The sequence below is a fragment of the Giraffa tippelskirchi genome, chromosome 9, assembly GCF_054371585.1.
Source record: "Giraffa tippelskirchi isolate mGirTip1 chromosome 9, T2T-mGirTip1v1.2.pri, whole genome shotgun sequence".
Taxonomy (NCBI): Eukaryota; Metazoa; Chordata; class Mammalia; order Artiodactyla; family Giraffidae; genus Giraffa; species Giraffa tippelskirchi.
Window position 1 is genome coordinate 158256099 of NC_137283.1, and position 20735 is coordinate 158276833.

Genomic DNA, 20735 nt, shown 5'->3' on the forward strand with positions numbered 1-20735 from the left:
CGGTCCACGGCCCTTAGAGGGCGCTCCCGGCCTTACCGCCACGCGGCCGCTGCCCGCGGGCCCTTAACCGTTCGCTCCAGTGGTCGGGGGGCTTTGTAGAACACACGTTCAGTTACCTGCTTTGGTTTTCCCTTTTTTTTTTTTTTTTCATTTCTGCTACTCACTGGAGCTTCCCTCAGATATTAAGCTAAGAAGGACACATCACTCATTGAGACTGGAAATGCCTGCAAGTTAGTACTTTTAGCACTTTTCACCTGACCGCTAGTGACAAAGAATTTGAAGCCTACACCTAAAGCTGAGGTCAGCAGCCCTTTTTAGCTGCTGGGGTTGCCCTGGAATCTGCAGGTTTCAGCCACAGCTGCAGCAGCTGGAGGATGGGTGAGCACCGGGGACCCAGAGGGGTGGTGCCTGCCTCCTGGGTGCTGGAAGTCAGTTTTGAGTGAGTTTTAGTGAAGCTGTCTCTCTCAATATCCATCCCCCTCCACGCTCTGTGGATTCTTTTTGTATCCAGGGAGACTGATGCAAATCCTAAGATGGGTTTAATAAGTGCACTGAAATAACTCAGTTCAGTTCAGTTCAGTCGCTCAGTCGTGTCCAACTCTTTGTGATTCCGTCGACTGCAGCACGCCAGGCCTCCCTGTCCATCACCAGCTCCTGGAGTTTGCTCAAACTCATGTCCATTGAGTCAGTGATGCCATCCAACCATCTCATCCTCTGTTGTCCCCTTCTCCTCCTGTTTTCAATGTTTCCCAGCATCAGGGTCTTTTCCAGTGAGTCAGCTCTTCGCATCAGGTGGCCAAAGTATTGGAGCTTCAGCTTCAGCATCAGTCCTTGCAATGAATATTCAGGACTGATTTCTTTTAGAATTGGCTGGTTTGATCTCCTTGCAGTCCAAGGGACTCTCAAGAGTCTTCTCCAACACCATAGTTCAAAATCATCAATTCTTCGGCACTCAGCTTTCTTTGTAGTCCAACTCTCACATCCATACATGACTACTGGAAACACTGTAGCTTTCACTAGACGGACCTTTGTTGGCAAAGTAATGTCTCTGCTTTTAAAGATGCATTTCAGGGTTAGAAGGCCGTTTTACGTGGCCAGATGGTTGGTCCAAGCCAGCAGACGTGGATTGCGGATGCACCTGTGTGGCTTGTGGGAAAACGGTGGACAGTGGGTCCCTGCGCCCGCATGCTGGAACCAGTTAGCATCATGATAAGCAATCTGAGCAGCTGTGTAACCACGGCTCCTAATATGAGATGACTCCACATTTGTCTGCCCATGCAGTCCCACCAACAGTCACTGCAGCTGGTCTGCCCAGTGCTGGGTAGAGCCAAAGAGGCCGGAGAGCTGAGGGGTCACGTGTGGTCTCCTGGGAGCTCAGAGGAACAACCCCAGCCCAGGCCAGGTCAGGCGAGGGCGGCCAGGGCGCGTGGGTCCCCCGAGCTGCCATCTGAACCAGGGCGCCTGTTAATACTGATGGGTCCTCTGGGGCAACAGAGGGGAAAGCAGCCAGCACCATCTCCTGCAGGCAGTACCCCTTCATCCTCGTAGAATTTTATAAGAATAAAATCCTCTGCCGAGAAGGCTCAGCCTATCCGCACTGGCGATGGCCCAGCTGTGTGGTTGTTGCCTGCGGCTTCCACCTAGCACATGGAGATTGGAGGCCAGCCTGTTCCACTGAAGCTGGGGTGGGGGTGGGGGTGTGGGGGTGTGGGGGTGAAGGGGGTGGGGGCGCTTACTGTGCTCACTGTGGGTCAGTTTAAAGAAAGCTTTAAGGGATTGTTGCCCTAGACAGAATTGTCAGGGCTGAATGAAACTATAGCCGGTGTCACCAATGGGTGGTCGATTTAGGGGGTGACTGTCAGTTCAGAGATTGCATGTTCATACTTAATGACTTTCCATCCTTGTCTATTTGTAAGTGCTCCTCTTGTTCCAACATATGTTCCATCTGCAGCATGTTTTAAAGGGAAATAACTTATTCTTAATAAATCTTATGAAGTCCACGTTTTTCTCACAATCTACTTCTTGTTCACTCATGGTGTACAATCAAAACAAGCTGTGAGTTTCACCTATATTTCACAAACTAATATCTTACATGCAATCTATACTTAATGCTTCATCCATTCTGTTTGTTTTTCTTGTGCTTTTTGGCAGGTTACAATAGGGCTTTGGACAACATTATAGGTGTAAAAGATTCTTTTTTTTTTTTTTAATGGTTTTTAGAAATTTTTATTTTCAGAGAGTTGTAGATTCCCTTTGCAATTGAAAGAAGTAATGCAGAGAGCCAGTGACCATCCCCTAGTTTCTCCCCCAGGTAACATCTTGTAGGGCCGCAGCGCACTGCCCTGGGTGGGCAGCTGACATTGGTGCCATGTGTTGACTTTATCCAGAGAGCACCAGTGTCGTGTGCTTTTGTGTATGTGTAATTTCATCACATGTGTAGCCTGTGCAACCACCACCGTCGAGATAGAGAACGTTCCATCAGAAAGACCCCTCCCACTCCTCTTTGGCAGCCACGCCCACCTCCTTTCTTCCCCTCCTTCTTGGCAACCACCAATCCATTCTCCGTCTTTGTTATTTTGTCATTTCAAGAATGTCATATCAGGGACTTTCCTGGAAGTCCAGTGATGAAGGCTCCACGCTTCCACTGCAGGGGGTTCGGGGTGGGGGAGCCTAAATCCCTTGTTGGGGAACTAAGATCCCGCATACTGTGTGGCATGGCCAGAAAAAAAAGTCACATCATATCAATGGACTTGTATATATAACCTTTTGAGATTGACAAAAGCCTGTTCTTAAAATTATATGTATTAGGCCATTCTGCTTGAGATCACCGCCGTTAGTTTGCCTGTATTTTCTGTGTGTACTTAGATATTCTGGTGAGGAATCTGGCATGACAAGGAAGTACCATGCCCACCCTGGTCCATGCTATCGTACCTGGATTTCTGCAGTAACCTTCTCGCTGGTTCCCCTGCTCCTGCCCTCTCCCCCTACACTCTTTTCAAACCCCCAGCACAGTGGTTCTCATGATGCATGAAGTCACAGAACCTTCTGTCTCTCTCAGATAAAAAACCAATTCTGAGCAAGTTTTCAAGGCTACACATAATCATCTTCCACACCAGGCCTTCCCTCACCTTCAGCGTCCATCCCCAGGCCTCCTTGCTGGTTCCCTGTGTGCTAAGCACCTCCCAGCCCCAGGACCTTTGCACTTGCAGTTCCATTGGTCTGAACTACTGTCCATAAACACGTATGGGATATCCCTCATCGTCTTCAGGTTCTTTATGGGATATCATCTTCTCATGAGGTCTCACCTGACCACTCCCCACCATTTAACAGTGTCATCTTACCCCTACCCTGCACTGCTTCTTATCCCAGCTTTATTTTTCTCCACAACCTCCGTCTCTACCTGAGAGTGTGTGTGTTTCACGTGTGTGGTGATAACTGCCTGTTTTCCTCCTCTGGAACCAAAGCTCCATAATCATATGATGTTAGGTCAGTTTTGTTCACTGAAGTCTCCCCATTGCCTAGAATGCTGTCTGGGAATTGGGGGTGCTTAGTGAGTATTCACTGAATGATCGGATGTGCTTTCTTTGGTATTAATTACATATGACATTTGTTGTTTGTTGTTCAGTCGCTAAGTTGTGTCCGACTCTTTGTGACCCCATGGAATGCAGCACATCTGGCTTCCCTGTCCTTCACCATCTCCTGTACTTTGCTCAAACTCATATCTATTGAGTCGGTGATGCCATCCAACCATCTCATCCTCTGTCGCCCCCTTCTCCTCCTGCCTTCAATCTTTCCCAGCATCAGGGTCTTTTACATGGTAGGTATACTCATTTACTAGTCCTTCCAGTGAATATTCAGGATTGATTTCCTTTAGGATAGACTGGTTTGATCACCATGCTATCTAAGGGACTCTCAGGAGTCTTCTCCAACACCACAGTTCAAAAGCATCTTTGGTGCTCAGCCTTCTTTATAGTCCAACTCTCACATCAGTACATGACTACTGGAAAAACCATAGCTTTGACTCTATGGATCTTTGTCAGCAAAATGATGTCTCTGCTTTTTAATGTGCTGTCTAGATTGGTCATAGCTTTTCTTCCAAGGAGCAAGCGTCTTTGAATTCCATGGCTGCAGGCACCATCCATAGTGATTTTGGAGTCCAAGAAAATAAAGTCTGTCATGCTTCTCCTCTTTGTGTGTGTTGATCTGACTCCAGCTGGGTGTGTGGGGCGGGTGCCTGCGTCCCTCTCAGCTGAACCAGTGGAGTCAGAGGAGAGGGTTTTGAGGAGTGTTGGCTTGTGTTGGAAGTCCCACCTGTGGTGAGAGTGAAGAACTTTATTTACATGGTTATTGTTGTTTAGTCACTAAGGGGTGCCCAATTCTTTTTGACCTCAGGGACTGCAGCACACCAGGCTTCCCTGTCTTTCACCATCTCCCGGAGCTTGCTCAAACTCATGTCTATTGATTTGGTGATGGCATCCAACCATCTCATCCTCTGTCGTCTCCTTCTCCTCCTGCCTTCAATCTTTCCCAGCATCAGGGTCTTTTGCATGGTAGATACACTCATTTCCTAGGGCTGCCGGGCAAAAGGCCACAATCTGAGTGGCCCTTTAAACAACAGAAGTTTATTCTTCCATAGCTCTGGAGACTAGAAATCTGAGATCTGCAGGGCAAGGTGGTACTCTTCCTGAAGGCTCTAGGGAAGAATCCTTCCTTTTCTTAGCTTCTGGAGATTCCCGGAATCCTTGGTGTTTCTCGGTTTGTGGATGCATCACTCCATCTCTGTCTCTCTTGCCACGTGGCATTCTCCCTGTGTGTCGTCTTATAAGGATATTGGTCATATGCGATCAAGGCCAACGCTAGTCAAGCACGATTTCATCTTAATGTGATTACATCCGCAAAAACCTGTTTCTAAATCCCATCCACAGGTCCTGGGCGTTAGGACCCAACATGTCTTTCTGGAGAACACAGTTCAACCCACGACATGTGGTATGCCTACATACCAACATGATTCCTTTTCAGTAGGTGAAAGAATTCACACAGCCTCCGACCCTGGCCCGGAGTTGAGATGTGGGCAGACACAAGTCACTGTGTTGCATTGTGTGCTGAACTGTCAACCCAGAGCTTCAGACACCTACACACATTCAGTGAGCTGCATTCATAGATCCAGCCTGGCTACAGCCTTCATTCATAAAGCAAGTGATTAAATAGTTAACTCAGGGAAGTCCCCTGAGAAGGAAATGGCAACCCATTCCAGTATTCTTGCCTGGAGAATCCCATGGACAGAGGAGCCTGGGGGGCTACAGTCCCTGGGGTTGCAAAGAACTGGACATGACTGAGTGACTTTCACTCCCTCAGGTCCTTCAGGTCTTCTGTGGGCAAATAACTCTGCTAGGCTCTAAAGGACAGGCTATAAAGACTTACTAAAGGAGCTGGAATTAATGTAACAATAAATAATGGCATCAAATGTGATCAGTAGCAAATATAAGATCATCTCGTACTTTCTAACAACTTCCACCTACCAGAGGGTGTTAAGTTCTGAATGTTTTTGCACTGATGTACACAGAATTGTAAGATTGACAAGTGAGTGAAGTCGCTCAGTCGTGTCTGGCTCTTTGCTACCCCATGGACTGTGGCCTACCAGGCTCCTCTGTCCATGGGATTCTCCAGGCAAGGGTACTGGAGTGGGTTGCCATTTCCTTCCCCAAGGGATCTTCCCAACCCAGAGATCGAACCCGGGTCTCCAGCATTGCCAGCAGACGCTTTACCATCTGAGCCACCAGGGAAGGTTGACAAGGGAAACAACCAAATTTGCCTGAGGACTTGGCCTGGTGGGTATACTTCGGAGTTGATGCAGTCTGCAGTATTTTCCTGTTTAGTAAAAGTTGGGATGTGTGACTGTCTTTCTTTTATCTAGGTGTGTTCCCTAGTGGAGATGTCTAGGTGGCAGCCTGGCTTTCCCAGAGTGTCTGACTCCCTGACACTCTTTGTGTCATGGAAAGCCGCCACATTCTCTTTCTGCTGTAACCACTCCCTGGCCCTGCTGCTTTTAATACCATTTTCTAAGGGCTTCCCTGGTGGCTCAGTTGGTAAAGAATTTGCCTGCAATGCAGGAGACCTGGGTTCGATCCTTGGGTTGGGAAGATCCCCTGAGAAGGGAAAGGCTACCCAACTCCAGTATTCTGGCCTGGAGAATTCCATGGACTGTATAGTCCATGGGATCGCAAAGAGTTGGACATGACTGAGCGACTTTCACTTCACTTCACTTCACTACGTTACCCAACAATTTCTTTCTATTATTTTCTAATAGACTGGCAGGGTTGAAGCATCTTCTTATGTTGAATAACTCTCAGAATCCACAAACGTACCTATGGATGTCGATGCAAACCACAGTGAAAGGGCAGAGGGAAAAAGGACGGAGAATATGACGCTCCCTGACTGAGACCTGGGCTGCTCCTGTCTTACAGTTGTCATGACGACACTTTGGCCCTTTGACCCAGGAAGGAAGACCTCTGGGAGATGAGACACGGCTATTGTCTGAGCGCGTTGTGTGTCTCCCTTGTGTCTCAGAGATCCCGTGAGCGGTCTCTGGGATGAGTTCCACAGTGTCCGCTGATGCTCTGAAGTAGTAATGACTTTTCGTTGCAGGGAACAACTCAGGAACGTTCTGAGGGATAAAGGGCAGACTGGATTAGAGTTTTAAGAGATTCAGTTCAGTTCACTTGCTCAGTCGTGTCTGACTCTTTGCAACCCCATGGACTGCAGCACACCAGCCCTCCCTGTCCATCGCCAACTCCCAGAGTTTACTCAAACTCAATGTCCATTGAGTTGGTGATGCCATCCAACCATCCCATCCTTTGTCATCCCCTTCTTCTGCCTTCAATCTCTCTCAGCATCAGGGTCTTTTCAAATGAGTCAGTTCTTTGCATCAGGTGGCCAAACATTTAAGAGGTTAAATGTCCTCTTAGAATTCAAGTTGTGGAAAGCAGTGGCCAGTGCTCCACTCATGGGAGCACTGAGGCCATACTTTGTTCTCCGGTCATCCTAGCCTGGGGAGGACTTTCTGACCCTTGATAATGTATATTGTTAGTCGCATTCAACTGATGTTTCATGTTGGATGCCCTTATTCCTCTTCTCAGATGCCAATAGGGTGCTGCCCTCAGGAGATTGAACACCTCTGCCTTTTGTGTATGTCTGTGATTGCTTCTCTTGTATCCTAGGGCAGTGCCTTGCTTAGTAAGCCCATGTCACCCAATCGACACATTCATAGATGTTTGCCTTTGAAGGTGGGCTTCCCAGCTGGCTTAGTGGTAAAGAATCTGCCTGTCTGTGCAGAAGACGTGGATTTGATCCCTGGGTCGGGAAGTTCCCCTGGAGGAGGAAATGGCAACTCACTCCAGTATTCTTGCCTGGAGCATCCCATGGTCCATAGGGTCACAAAGAGTCACACATGACTGAGTGACTGAGCATGCAAGCATCTCTGAAGGTGGGGGAGCCTGTTGGGGTTTGACTGGGGAGAGGCATCTAGTCATGGGAAGGATTGAAGGCTATCTGAGACACATCGTTGATAGGCAGGCTGAATGGGGGAAATGGGATTAGATGACCCAACTTTCCTCTCAACTCTCAAGATTTAAAAATTTCTAATAAGTACGTTCTGTGAATTAATTCCCAAGCATGAGGAAGGTGAAAACCCAAAGCCCATTCATGCTCTGTGAGGAGGGACATTGACCTAGAGCCCAGGTACTGGGAATCCTGCCAGGTCATTTTCTTTTGGGTTGAAGTCGGTGACATCAATTCTATGGCTCTTCTTCCTGTATCTCATATTTGTTGAGTGATTTATGATTTTCTTTCACATTTTATTCTCACATCAATCCTTTGAGGGTAGCTGTAGCAAAGGAAGAAATTAAGTTTAGTATTTGCAGAGTGAAACTTCAGTGGCATATTTGCTTGGTTTGGGGCTTTGAATAGGGAATGTATATGTTGTGCTCAGTCATGTCTGACTCTTTGCAGGCCCATGGACTATAGCATGCCAGGCTCCTCTGCCTATGGAATTTTCCAGGTAAGAATACTAGAGTGGGTTGCCATTTCCTACTGCAGGGGATCTTTCCGACCCAGGGATTGAACCCGCATCTCTTGCATCTCCTGCACTGGCAGGTGGATTCTTTACCACTGGCACCACCTGGAAAGCACTTGAATAGGGTAGACATGTCCTAATTACAAGTGGAGAAAAATGGGCTCTTCTCTGCCTTTACTTGACACTGATGGATATTCGCTTCTTCTTGAAAATCTCTCTACCCCTGTCTGCCACGATGCAACCTGAATCCTGGTTCTCCATTTTATCACTAATATTTCAGATTTAAAACAACTTTGAGTCGTCCTTTAGACATCAGTGTTCTTTGGGTTCCATCGGAGATGCTAAGTAGACGGTTGAATAACTCTGGTGCTTAGAGGAAAAGCCATTTGGGAACCATCAGCACATGAATGGGGTTTTCAATCCTGGGACAGGATGTACTAACTCAGAGAAGGCCCCGGAAGTGCACACAGAGAAGAGAGTGGTCCAGAGCAGGACTTGGAAGCACTTGAACGTTTGAGTTCTGGCAAAGCGGGAGGAGCTGACAAAGGAGATCAGCGATGGGGAAGAGAAACCAGGGAGCAGGCTGCCCTAGAAGGTGGGAGATTGTGGGGTTGGAGGACAGGAGAGGTGCTTTCAGGAGGAGCATCATTCATGTGGCTGGAAGAAGGGTAAGTCCAGGACCAGGAACGAGGATTCGGAGGCGTGAGGTCCTCCTGACACTGACAAGATGCTCATTCAGTGCAATGAGCTCCCGTGTCCCTGTGAATTCAGCTTCCACTGATGACTTTCAGTCTCATACCTTTGGCTCTGATTTCTCTCCAGGCCTTCATTTATTCCTCGCAGCTACAAGGCTACAGGTTCAGGGCTGAGAGACAACCAGACATAGTAGGAAGAGCATGGTCTGTGGTTTCAGACACGCCTGGCTGTGACCACTGTCACTTCGTAGCTGTGTGCCCTCAGCAAGTCACTCAACTCTCTAAGACTCAGTTCTTCCGTCTTTGTTTTTGGTGGTGCTGGGTCTTTGTTGTGACGTGGTGGGCTTTCTCTACTTGCATCACGTAGGCTTCCCAGGTGGGAAAGAATTCACCTGCCAAGCAGGAGTCATGGGCTGGATCCCTGAGTCGGGAAGATCCCCTGGAGGAGGAAATGGCAACCCACTCCAGGGTTCTTGCCTGTGAGATGCCATGGACAAAGGAGCCTGGCAGGCTACAGTCCATGGGGTTGCAAAGACTCTGACATGACTTAAGCGACTTAGCCTGCATGTATGAACTCTTTTTAACCACCTGTGGATCCCCAGTGCATAGCTCAGAATCCGACACGTAGTAGGTACTCAGTAAATATGTGTTGCAGAAGTAAATGAAATGCCTGGACTTAGTAGGCATGTAACACATGTTCCTTTCCTTTCTTCTCCTTTACTTCTCACCCTAGTTTTTCCTTTTCACAAATGGTCCCATTGCAATACTTTAACTTTTTGCTTATCAGGTGTGTTGTGAATGTTTTCATCTCCATTGCTAGTTTATTTGCCTCTAAACCCATTCATAAGCAGTAAGCTATTATCTGAAATATTAAAAAATTTTAAATGTGAAAATTTATTTAAAAAAGTGATTGTCCTAAGCCATCTGGGTTGTCACTGGATCCGTGTGGCTGGCTTCTGGTCCTGTCTGCCTCAGTCACCCTGTTTTATACCTTCTTCTCCATAGCATTTTCTTGGCCTCTCTTCTAAGGGTATTTTTTAGGGAGCTTTCTGAGTAAGATGAGTGGTGATTTTAGCGACAGTAATGCCCAAGTATTTAACATAGTTAGACAATGACTTTCACATTTTGGGACAAGGAATGAATTTTCAGGGAGTTGTTTTTGGCTGGTGTGTCAAACAGTTTGTAGTGGGCTGAATTTAAGCTGGACCAGCAAACAATGATTACTCTTTAAGAAACTATTTCTCAGCCGCGAACTGAATTTGAAGAATGTGCAAAAGATCCCACAAAAACCTGAAAAGGACTGGTTTCTGGGTCTCTGCTGCTGGTCAGCAGCAGGCAGGAGTCCTGTATCTCCTTCTCTTATGCAGGCATTTTCTTTCCAGGGTCCTCTGTTTGCTTATGGTTGTCATAAATAAGTGTATCTGTGGAATTCCTCCAATTGCATTTCCCTGCACCATTCTGGGGGCTTCCCTGGTGGCTTAGCGGTAAAGAATCCACCAGCAACGCAGAGGACACTGGTTCCAGATGCCAGTTCAATCCCTGGGTCAGGAAGATCCAGTAGAGAAGGGAATGGCAACCCACTCCAGTATTCTTGCCTGGGAAATCCCATGGTCAGAGGAGCCTGGCAGGCTACAGTCCACAGGGTCGCAAAGAGTCAGATACGACTGAACGACTAAACTTTTACTTTCATTACACATATGGCATCGTTCCTGTAAGGGGACATGACTGAGCAACTAAACTACCACCATCAAACCATTCTGGAAAGTTGGTGGTTTCGAAGGGGGAAAATTCTTGTTTTTGTCTGGAAACAGTAGCTTTTGCTTACATTGCTTCCTGAATAAAATGGCCAAGGGCTGTAAAACCTTAACTACTAATGATCAAGTTCTGCCAGCTCTGCTGGTTCAGTTCACTCTAATTTCTGGCTGCATCAGTGTCCTTACTCAAGTCCGTGGCATAGTGACAAATAAAGCAGTGACACTGTCAAAATCAAATTCCTGGAGTGGATCCCTTAAAAACAACAAACAGGAAGAAATTAAAGTTAAAACAAAGCAGCTTTCATTTAGAAATTAAGAGAAAAAAGTGACTTGTTTTTGTGGACCCAGATAGGATGTTATCAAGCAGCAATGAATCGGGCTGCTAATAACATGATATCTGGTGAGCAGTAGCTGAACAGGTTAAGAAATCGTTTATCTTACTCACCAGTAAACTCAGGGGCAGAGAGGCTCACAGGGACCCAGTATTTTCACTCTGCCACTGCAGGCCAGGTCGTCATTCTCAGACTTGTCACTTGATTGATGCTGCAAGATGGCTGCTGCATCTCCAGGCATCGTATTGACATCCCGAGGCGGGGTTAATGGAGGAAGAAATAGAAGGCAAAAGCACATGACAGCAGGTCTTGACCCCCCCCCCTTTTTTTTAATGCATTCCTGGAAGTGGCAGCAGTAACTTCCTCTTAAATGTCATTGGCTTGAATTGACCACGTGGCCATCCCTCGCTACAACGGAAGCCGGAGGGTCATGAATAGTTTGTATCCTTGCCTCTGCTGTAGAAGATGGTGAGAGAGGACAAAGAAGCTGGACATGGCTCCTTGGTACCCGACCCACAATGTCTGTGCAGCAGTTTCTGAATTCAGTGCAGACTGCTAAACTGTTCTTAATTAGCTGGGAAACTTGGTTTGCCTGGGACTAGTAAAAAATTCAACTTTCAGTAAAAAATTCAACTTTCAGAAAACATCTTGAGGGCAAAGGCAGATTCATTTGAAGAGTGCCCTTTGGACTTGAGAATTTGGCTTTAGCTTTGCTGCTTGCTGTTTGCCTTGAAGCAGGATTCGTTGCTGCTTCACTTTTTTGTGCTCTTCTGCTCGGTTGATATTCCCCAAGGTGGTAGTGGGGCGGGGGAGAAAGAGAGAAGATAATGGAGGGCAATAAAATGAGGTTAAGCTAGATTAGCAAAATAGTCTGGCTTTCTCTCTTCACCCCAGTTTTCCTCCAAATACAAACAACCAAGAATCTAGAACATTCTAAGCAAACTTTGTCCATTGGGAGCTGTTACCCGGTGAGGTGATGAGAGATTGCTTGAATGACAGCCCTGGTTTACCAGCATCAGAGGACTGTGGCTGCGTCGAGGGTGCAAGTGGCCTTGGGTGGGAGGTTGGGGGACCAAGGAGAAAGCCCTGCCTGTGTGACATCGGGCTCTTCCCCTGAGAAGCCCTCAAGTGCCCACAGGAGTGCCTGGCAGCCTCGAGCGCAACCAGCTTGCATTCAGCCCCCAAGGGGAATAGTTGCCCAAAGCAGAGTGTGAGGATCAGCTCCGTCCATGACAAGAGGCCTCCTGAAGCTGGTCCAGCGTGGAGGATATTTGCACAGGGACGGATGCCCTGTGGTGTTCACGGTCCAGAGGGGATGGAAAAGGACATAGACAAACTCTTACTTAAGGATTAGCCAGTGACTTGAGTTTTGAGATTTGGAGGCTTCACTATTTGGCTTCTTTGAGCTGATGGAGAAAAAATGTGATTCACAATTGTATGCAGTGACCATCTCGTGCCCTTATAAGCACATTGGCATGTGTGCATGTGAGTTTAGCCTTTTCATCTGAATAAAATGATGCATTGTTGTTATCAAAATACTGGAAAATGCCCAAGGGGGCCAGGGTCTCAGGTTTAGCAGAGGCCATGGGTGAGATGTAGGAGGACGCGACTGGCCCCTCTGGTCATTAGGAAACCTGGCCAGGGGCTTCACACACACAAGCGATGTCTGGATCATTTGGAATCTCCTAGCTTCTCTGTCTACACCCTCACCAGGTAACTATGACGGGACATATTTGCCATATTTGAGGGCATGGGGTGGAATCCAGTAAGTCACCGTGACCTGGAGAAGCCGACTGGATTTTGAAGACTGTGAACCGAGGTTAAAGTCTGGAGATCCTCGGACACCCTTGATTTTCCCGAGGGACTCGGGACATCTGCTTGCCTCGGTGTTTCTCTCTGCAGAAGGCCAGCATTGTGTGGTTCCCGAAGTGGGGTCAGAGGTCCTGTTGGCAGAGCTCTTTCAGCTCCCTGGAGTGTTTTTAAGTTTAAAGACTCCAATGACCTAGAGTTTGGTTTCACTTTTTATTGCAGTTCTCCCTGGAAAACCATGCCAACTGTAGGGGACACTTTAATGGAACCCCATGCCTAGCGTGAAATGTCAGAAGAGGAGCCAGGCCATTATTTTAATACCCAGACTCCGTCTACCCAGCCCCAGTTTTCCAGGTGGGAAGCTCAATCAACCATCTGTCAATTTTACTACCATTGGTTTTACATCCCACTGTTGCAAAACACCATGTACACCCCCGTTCCTCTTTTTTTTTTTTTTTGAAGGGAAGGTTCATAACTATTTGGCAAATAGAATTCCAACATTCATTTGAAAAATTATTTAAAACTCAGTCATTTCAGTGTTTTGCCCACACATTGCCAACCATCTGGATATTTCTGCATTTCTGGGTGGATATTCCTTTGCTGTTTGGTATCTTATGGATAATTGTTGGATTTTTCCAATCTTCCTCAGAATCATAGTCAGATTCGTAGATCATGTTGCTTCTTCCCCCAAGCTACACTGCACTTCAGTACATCATAACCTTTCTTGGCATATCGATGGGATTTTTGGTCAAACATTCGTGGTTACCCTGAGATTTGTGTTTTCTTCATTTCAGAGTCTGGGAACTATTTGGCGGTTTCCAGTGGAAAGTCAGAATTGAATTTCAAACAAAGAAGCAGTAGGGAGACTTACATAAACATGAAGGTTTTTGTGCATTAAAGAGCAATCCTTGGTATACTTGAGAAATAATTTTACCATTTTGGGGTTTTTAGGGACCGGTTTATTTCACAAGCTCTTAACATTCCTTTGGGGGTTTTCTCTGTAACCAGAGTTGTCCCCGCCTACTCCTCCACCTCTCCTGCCAGACTGGGTGGGCTGCAGGGAGCTCTTAGCTGAGAATGGCAGCCATTTCTGGCTGGTATTTGCCTTCATGTCTTTGGGCGTGTCTCCACTGGCAGCCTTTTGTGACTAAATGTACTGGCTGCCGGGGTAGCTTCAGAAAGTTATTTTTGACTTCCATAGAAGATTTTGATTAATAGGCTCTTAATCCATTAGGTTCTGACTGCAAGTGGTGAAAGCCCAACTTGAACTAATTTAAATCCCAGAATCCATTGGCTTGTGAAACTGCACATTGGGAGGGGCAGTGGCTGAGCTGGTCTGAGGGAGCCCTAGACTCTTTCTCTCCATCCCTGGTCTCTTCTCCATGGGACAGTAAGAGCTGGTCACCCACAGTTCCAGCCAGAGGCTAAGACAGTGGACAGGGTCTGGCTCCAATGAGAACGATTCCTGTGAAGACTTTGGGGCTGGCTGGGGTCACAGGAACAGAGGTCTGTTACCAGAAGAATTGGGGGAGGCTTCACTGGGTAGAAAAAATAATGTGTCCTTCACACAGTGCATTTTGGTTTCCCTGCTGTGCAGAGATTTTTTTTTTAGGATCTTGGGACTCTATAGAAATGTAGTCTCTCTAGAGAGACTCTGGATTCAATTATTTATACTCCAAGGAATCCTGAAGAGCTGTGTGTGTGTGCTCAGTCACTAAGTCGTGTCTGACTCGTTGAAACCCTGTGGACTATAGCCCACCAGGCTCCTCTGTCCATGGGATTTCCCAGGCAAGAATACTGGAGTGGGTTGTCATTTCCTTCTCTAGGCGATCTTCCCAACTGAGGGATCAAACCCACATCTTCTGTGTCTCTTGCACTGCAGGCGGATTCTTTACCCACTGAGCCACCTAAATGCCACCAACTCCAGTGAAAGATGGCAGAGATGGCAGTTGAGAGAACCCTGACCCCCTCTGGGCATTTGAATGAATCTCTTCAGGCTGAGGCTAAACAGAATGAGAAAAAAGGGAGGAGAGCAGTGTGGACTTCAACTCTTTCCATTTCATTTAAGCCATGAGGCTGAGAAGCCTTCACTCTTGGACTTTACACTTTCCCCGGGCCTTCTGTGATAGAAGGTACTTACACTGAAACTTGGTATTATATCTTCAGAGTATCTCTGTACTGTCGTTTCATCTCATTGCTTAAATCCTGTGGGCTGTTTTGGATCCCATGAGCTTTGACAAAATTTGAGATTGAAATAGAAAAGGCCAGCAGTGGATTTTCAGGCTGGAGGTCAACTTGGCTTTGGGGTTGGTTGAAGAATGAGGCTTCCTTTTTTCAGAGCTTTTGGGGGGGCCCTGGGGGCTCCCCACCTACGACCCCAGGAGGGTACATGGTGGGAGAGTGATTAGTACCGGGGGAGGCTCTGAATGAGGGGGAAGTGGCCTGGACCCTCACTCTGAAAAGGCAGCTACACTTGGCCTCAGATTGATGGTCGTGACCAGTGGGGTGAGGGGACAAGCCCCTGGGGATGCTCGGGAACTTCCACTGTCCCCTCCCCACGCTCCTCATCCTATGCTCGCTCTCCTGCTGGACAGGAGCTGATTGGAGGGGTGAGTGGTGACAGCCCAGCCTCCACGGCTCTACTTTCTCCACGCGGAGGCATTTATGGATTAGCAGAGGCAAGCACATTGGTCTCTTGGAATTCATCTTGCAGGAAGGCTGCTTCCACCTCCGCTCCTGCTTGCCTGTGGGGGGGTTGTGGGGAGTGCGCTGGGTGGAGGCCAGGCTTGCTGCTCTCGCCCCCACTGTGAGGCAAAGATCCTGAGCTGATCTACTCTGCAGGCTCACTTGTGTCCACCTGAGGGTTTAGAACTGGAGAGGGAAGGGGTACAGGAAGCTCTGTGGTAGTCACGCTCTAGATCCACCTTCTCCAGGGCAACCTCATCGGTAATAAACCTGAGAGTTTGATTTTCTGACTCCTGACTTCCCTGGTGGCTCAGTGGGAAAGAGTCCACCTGCCAGTGCGGGAGACATGGATTTGATCCCAGGGGTTGGGAAGATGCCCTGGAGAAGGAAATGGCAACCCACTCCAATATTCTTGCCTGGGAAATCTCATGGACAGAGGAGCCTGGTGGGCTATGGTCCATGGGGTTGCAAAGAGTCAGATATTATTTAATAACTAAACAACAGCATCTACTTTCTTAAATTGATTGAGCTCAGATGTTCATAAGGACCACTTTTGTCCCTCATGTTTCAAATCCAGGGAAAGCTCCTGCATACATTTAATCAGATGAGATAAAAATTATGTGTGATTTGTTATTTATCAGCTCAGGAGAAACATATAGGCCCTTTTTCATCACTGTTCAATCGTTGCTATTTTCATCATTGTCCATTGTGTCTATTTAAACATCAATCTATAAATTGTGTAGTACATATCCTGAGTTTGGAGAACCAAATAGATTTTTCAGATTCGATTTTCAAGTCAAATCAAACTGCTGTTGTCTGAGTCATTTCTCTCAGTAAGTATTACTGCCTCCGAACATACTGCGTTCTACCTATTCAACACTTTGCCAGTTGGATCTTTCACCTCAGCTCTGGGGTATAGCCCCGTTGTTGGTGATGATTCTCTGAGTGGCAGCTCCATCCAGTGCTGTCACAGAAATGAAAGAATTTGAGCGTGTTTGTCAGCTACTGTTTTGTTTATAGATGGCAGGTTGGCTGTAAATCCAGCTTAAAGTGTTCCTTTATTCCTCTGATGTTGGTTGAACTTTGTGCACAGACACTTTGGTGTAGCAGATTTGGCTAAAGTCCATCAAGATGGGAAGCTGTGATGGAGCAGATATGGAGGAAGCATGCAGGTGGGTCAGTGGGGGCCTCACAACTTCTCCCTTGCATCTGCCATCCGTCTACCTTCCTTTCTCTTTTTGCTTGTCTGGAGAATGTAATCAAGTAACTGTATGATATTTTTTTTAAGGCAAAACAAACAAAAACAACCCTTTGGATCCAGAAAGATTCAGTTACTCTTCTGAATCATAGTCTTAAGCATTTCTCCATGAATTGTGCCATTTTTGGATCAGTCTTACCCTTGATTCATTGTATTAATGGATTCTGAGCTTTCCTTCTCTTAATCTGAGAAATTGCCCTTGGTAGAGCTCTCTTTCTAGAAACATATTTATTTCCAATCCTTGTGGATAGGCCTGTACCCTGAAGGAGGGGTGGTGTGTCTGAACCAAGAATCTTGAATGCGTTCAGTCTGGAATTCACACGCACCTTTCAAATAGACAGTGGGGACTTGATCTGGGATGGTTAGGTCGGAGCTGAGCACATGAAAGTTATTGGCTGTACAAGTAGAGGAAGCCTAGGGAACACCTTACACTCCCCTCCCCAGATCCAGATGGGTCTTCTCTACTTCCTTAGAGCCCAGGCCAGTTTTTTCACAGCCACTGGGTCTCTTAGGGGAGCGAGGGAATTTTGGAGGTGGGAGATAGCCCTTAAACAGATCTGTACCTTAAGCCTTTAGGGGCTGGGTTACTCCTGGTTCTTCTCCAGACTTTAGCCTTCATCTTGATCTAGAGCTCTTTCGGATGGACCCAGACTCCCATGGGAGTCTCAGAATTGAAATATGACATTGGGAAGTTGTCAGGATCAGCAAATAAATTGTTGCTCCTGGAGTTAAGGTAGAGGTCACCAACTGGCGGCCAATGGACTGAGTCTGGCCAGCTGGTGTGTGTGTGTGTGTGTGGTTGTGTGGGTGTATCTGTGCTTCTTCATATAGTGTTTTTTTTTTAACACTTAAATGGAGTATAAAATGGAGAAAAATATAAAATGGAGAAATTTCACACAAAATCCAGGATTTCTAGCTTCTTAGAAGAACCTCCAGAATATTGGACAATCTGGGTCCTGAATTCATTTTTGTCAGCAGGTGCCAGAAACTAAATTGTGCCTTTGTGTAACGTGTACATTCCTTCATATGTCTCCACTTATTTGCTCCATCTTCCTGGTCCTCGGGGGGACTCTTGGCTGACCTCATTAGTCCAACCTTAGTGTTTTTTCGTCAATCCATCAGTCATTTACGTGAGTACTGAGTGTGTGGTCTGTATCTGATGCCCAGATAAGTGCCAGAGTGGGGAGGTGGGGATGGCACCCTGTCCACTGTGATAAATGAGCCCTGCACATGGGTGGGCCAAGCTGGCCCCGGGTACCCAACTCTGCACTCAGCCTTCTTGAGGGCTTTTGTCAGCCCTGGAGAACCCCTTGAAGCCGCTCTGTGGACTCTCCAAGGATTGACATGGAGGAGCCCTTGGAATCTTGGAACCATCCTTGAACAGATGCGGATCCATACTTTAGCCCTTCAACCAAATTGGCCTCCAGGGCCCTCTTGAATGAAAGCTGGAGTTTGGAGACTAGACCAAAGTGAGAACTCCGGGTGCCAACTGTCCCTTATTTTTCATTCTCAAACAGACCAATGGGGGCCTCAGGGGAGCCACAGCACTGACATGTCTAGCTTGGCAATGACCAAGTATCTGAAATATCATCAAAATACCATTTCGCCGCTTAGTATCTGGTAAAATATTCTTGACTCTGGATGGGGTTTACTGGTGTGAACTGTGGAATGAGTCTGTTGTGGTATGCAATTGCTTGAGTCATAGCAGACGCTGCTGGCGGCTGCTTCTGTCTTGAGCACCTTACCATCTGTCTCCCTTCAAAGGCAGCCTTGACTGGGGGGAGATGGAGAAGGACAGGGACAGGAAATTCTTTGTACTTAATCTAAAATCCTGGCGGCTGCAGCTTGAACTCACTTCCACGTTTTGCCTTCTACGGAGAAGAGAAAACAGCTTGTCACGGCCCTCATGTGTCATGCACGCTTTGTGAGGTCACCTCCCAATGTCCCCTGTATCGAGCCGTGTAATTCCTATTGTGTTGACTTTGGGTTTGTCCTTTTTCTCTTTGGAGAAGCAGTTCATGGGATATGTAAGCTTTAAAGAGTATACCCCTCATTACCTTAATCAGATGAGAATCCTGAAAACTGTTTCAGGAGGGTTCTATACTTCATTTTCTAACAATGAGGATGGTCTATGAACACTTACAAATAAGGAAGAAATCACTCTGTCATGTTTCAGCTTTATGCTACCAGAATGGCACTCCTGAAACACAGAACCCAGAATACAGTCTGCAGACCCTGAAACCAGCTTCACACTTCTTACGTTTCATTTAACGAGTGAAGTCATGAGACCTATCAAATGATGATCAGGAATAGAACACATCGCTGTGTTTCTAGTCCCAAGAATAGGTCTTCTGTCAAGTAGCCCAGGTTCATGCATGTTGATCTGCGCCTGCCTAGAACCGTTCTTCCTTAATTAGAGGCTGGTTTGTTGGATTCACACAGAGCTAAGGCACGTAGTGAGGAGTTGACCTGGAGCGACCACAGATTTCCTTTCACCCGTTCTTCCTGTTCTTTTCATCCAAACTTTTCTGAGTGAGGCATGGGTGCTGTTGACCAGGCAGCATCAGCAATGACATCAATTTTAAGGTCAAAACTGATGAGAATCCAGGGAATGATAATGCCCCTTAATTAAGTCACGGTAGTATTGTGTGTAGTTGGGGGTGCTGTGGGGGAGGGGTTTTGGTACATTGACCTGAGGCGTTTGGAGAACCTTGAATTCAGGACTGATTTTATAAGGCAGTTGACCCTAAGGGATGATTTCAAGATCCCCTAAAGGCCTTTGTGTTTTAGAAACAACCTTCATTAGGTAACTCTGTAAGTCCTAAAATGTCACTATTAGAAAGTTGTTGCTTTGGCCAAAGGGCTTCCCTGGTGGTTCAGATGGTAAAGAATCTGCCTGCAATGTGGGAGACCAGGGTTCAATCCCCCAGTTGAGAAGATCCCTTAGAGAAGGAAATGGCAACCCATCCCAGTATTCTTGCCTAGAGAATTCCATGGACAGAGGAGCCTGGTGGGCTACAGTCCATGGGGTTGCAAAGAGTCAGACACGACTGAGTGACTCACACTTCCACTTCACTACTTTGGCCCAAGATTTTGTTATACAAATGTGAATATCATTCACTTACTCCATTCCTTCCATAGAGAGGAGCCGACTAGGACAGACAGCAGGAGGTGAAGTGACTGTGGGCGAAGGCAGAGTGCCCCTCCAAGAGGAAAAATGGCATGGGAAGGTGGGGTAGGTGGTGGAGGAAAGGGTAAATCCAGCTGGAGCCCTCACGATTGGTTTTAGGATACTAGTGGCTTCCTAAATAAATTTTTCACAGGTGTGGTCATTGATCATTTATGAGCAGGGACAGAGTTCAAGGATCTGTGAGCTGTGGGAAAAGCCAGGCATTGCGGTTGGGCACCGCAGGGTTTGCATTTGGTTCTACCCCTGTACAGCTGTGTGACTCTGGACAGTTCTCCTAACCTCTCTGTTCCAGGCCTTGCTTGCTTTCTTCATCTGCCATATGGAGGGAGTAAACAGCACCTCCTGGGTTGTGTGTGTTAAGAGCATCTCATGCAGTGTGAGTTTCAGGCAGAGGGTGGCAGGTGGTAGGCACTCAATAAGCCCCCTTTTCTTGTCCATTTCCCTCTCCCATTTTTATACTTTAGAGTTGGTTTACACCAGATGGGTTTTTTTTCTGGTGTACAAATGCTGACAGTTATTGTGTTGAGACACACTGATGGTACTTGATCACTGGCAGGAGGAGAACAAATGAACTCTTGCAAGGACACACTTGGAAACTGATGGGGTAAGCAGAAGGTAGTGGTGTGCATTCAGTTTTGACAACCCAGGGGTATATGGCTCTTGTTCTTCTTACTTTCCTCATCTTATTAGAGCTCCTTGAGGTTCTCAATGTGTCCCCCTTACCCTGGGTGGATGCACCATTTGACAGCGATTCTCATGTGACTTAGAAATGATTACATGCCGTGTTCAAGGACAGAGGTGAGGCAGAGCAGGAAAGAACAGTGAGTGTATTTATGGATTGTTCCTCCTTTCGAATGTCAGTAATGAATGGGAATCATCTTCAGACCGAGGTCATTGTGTATGGATTGAATTGCTCGTGCACAGCAGAAAACATGATGGTG

General features: G+C 46.9%; 1 protein-coding gene across 5 annotated transcripts in view; it reads left to right on the plus strand.

The window, feature by feature from the left end:
- The window catches only part of FNDC1 (fibronectin type III domain containing 1), a 111323-nt gene that overhangs the window by 5964 nt on the left and 84624 nt on the right, over positions 1-20735 (plus strand). For 2 of the 5 annotated variants that reach the window (XM_081530183.1, XM_081530184.1), the window contains exon 1: positions 79-230. The exons of 2 other annotated variants lie outside the window; for them this stretch is intronic. In XM_081530183.1, the coding sequence (XP_081386309.1) occupies positions 221-230 (10 nt within the window). In that variant the 5' untranslated portion in view covers positions 79-220. Of the gene's footprint in view, positions 1-78; positions 379-20735 lie in introns of those variants that run through there. One more of the 5 variants, XM_081530185.1, reaches the window with a different exon arrangement.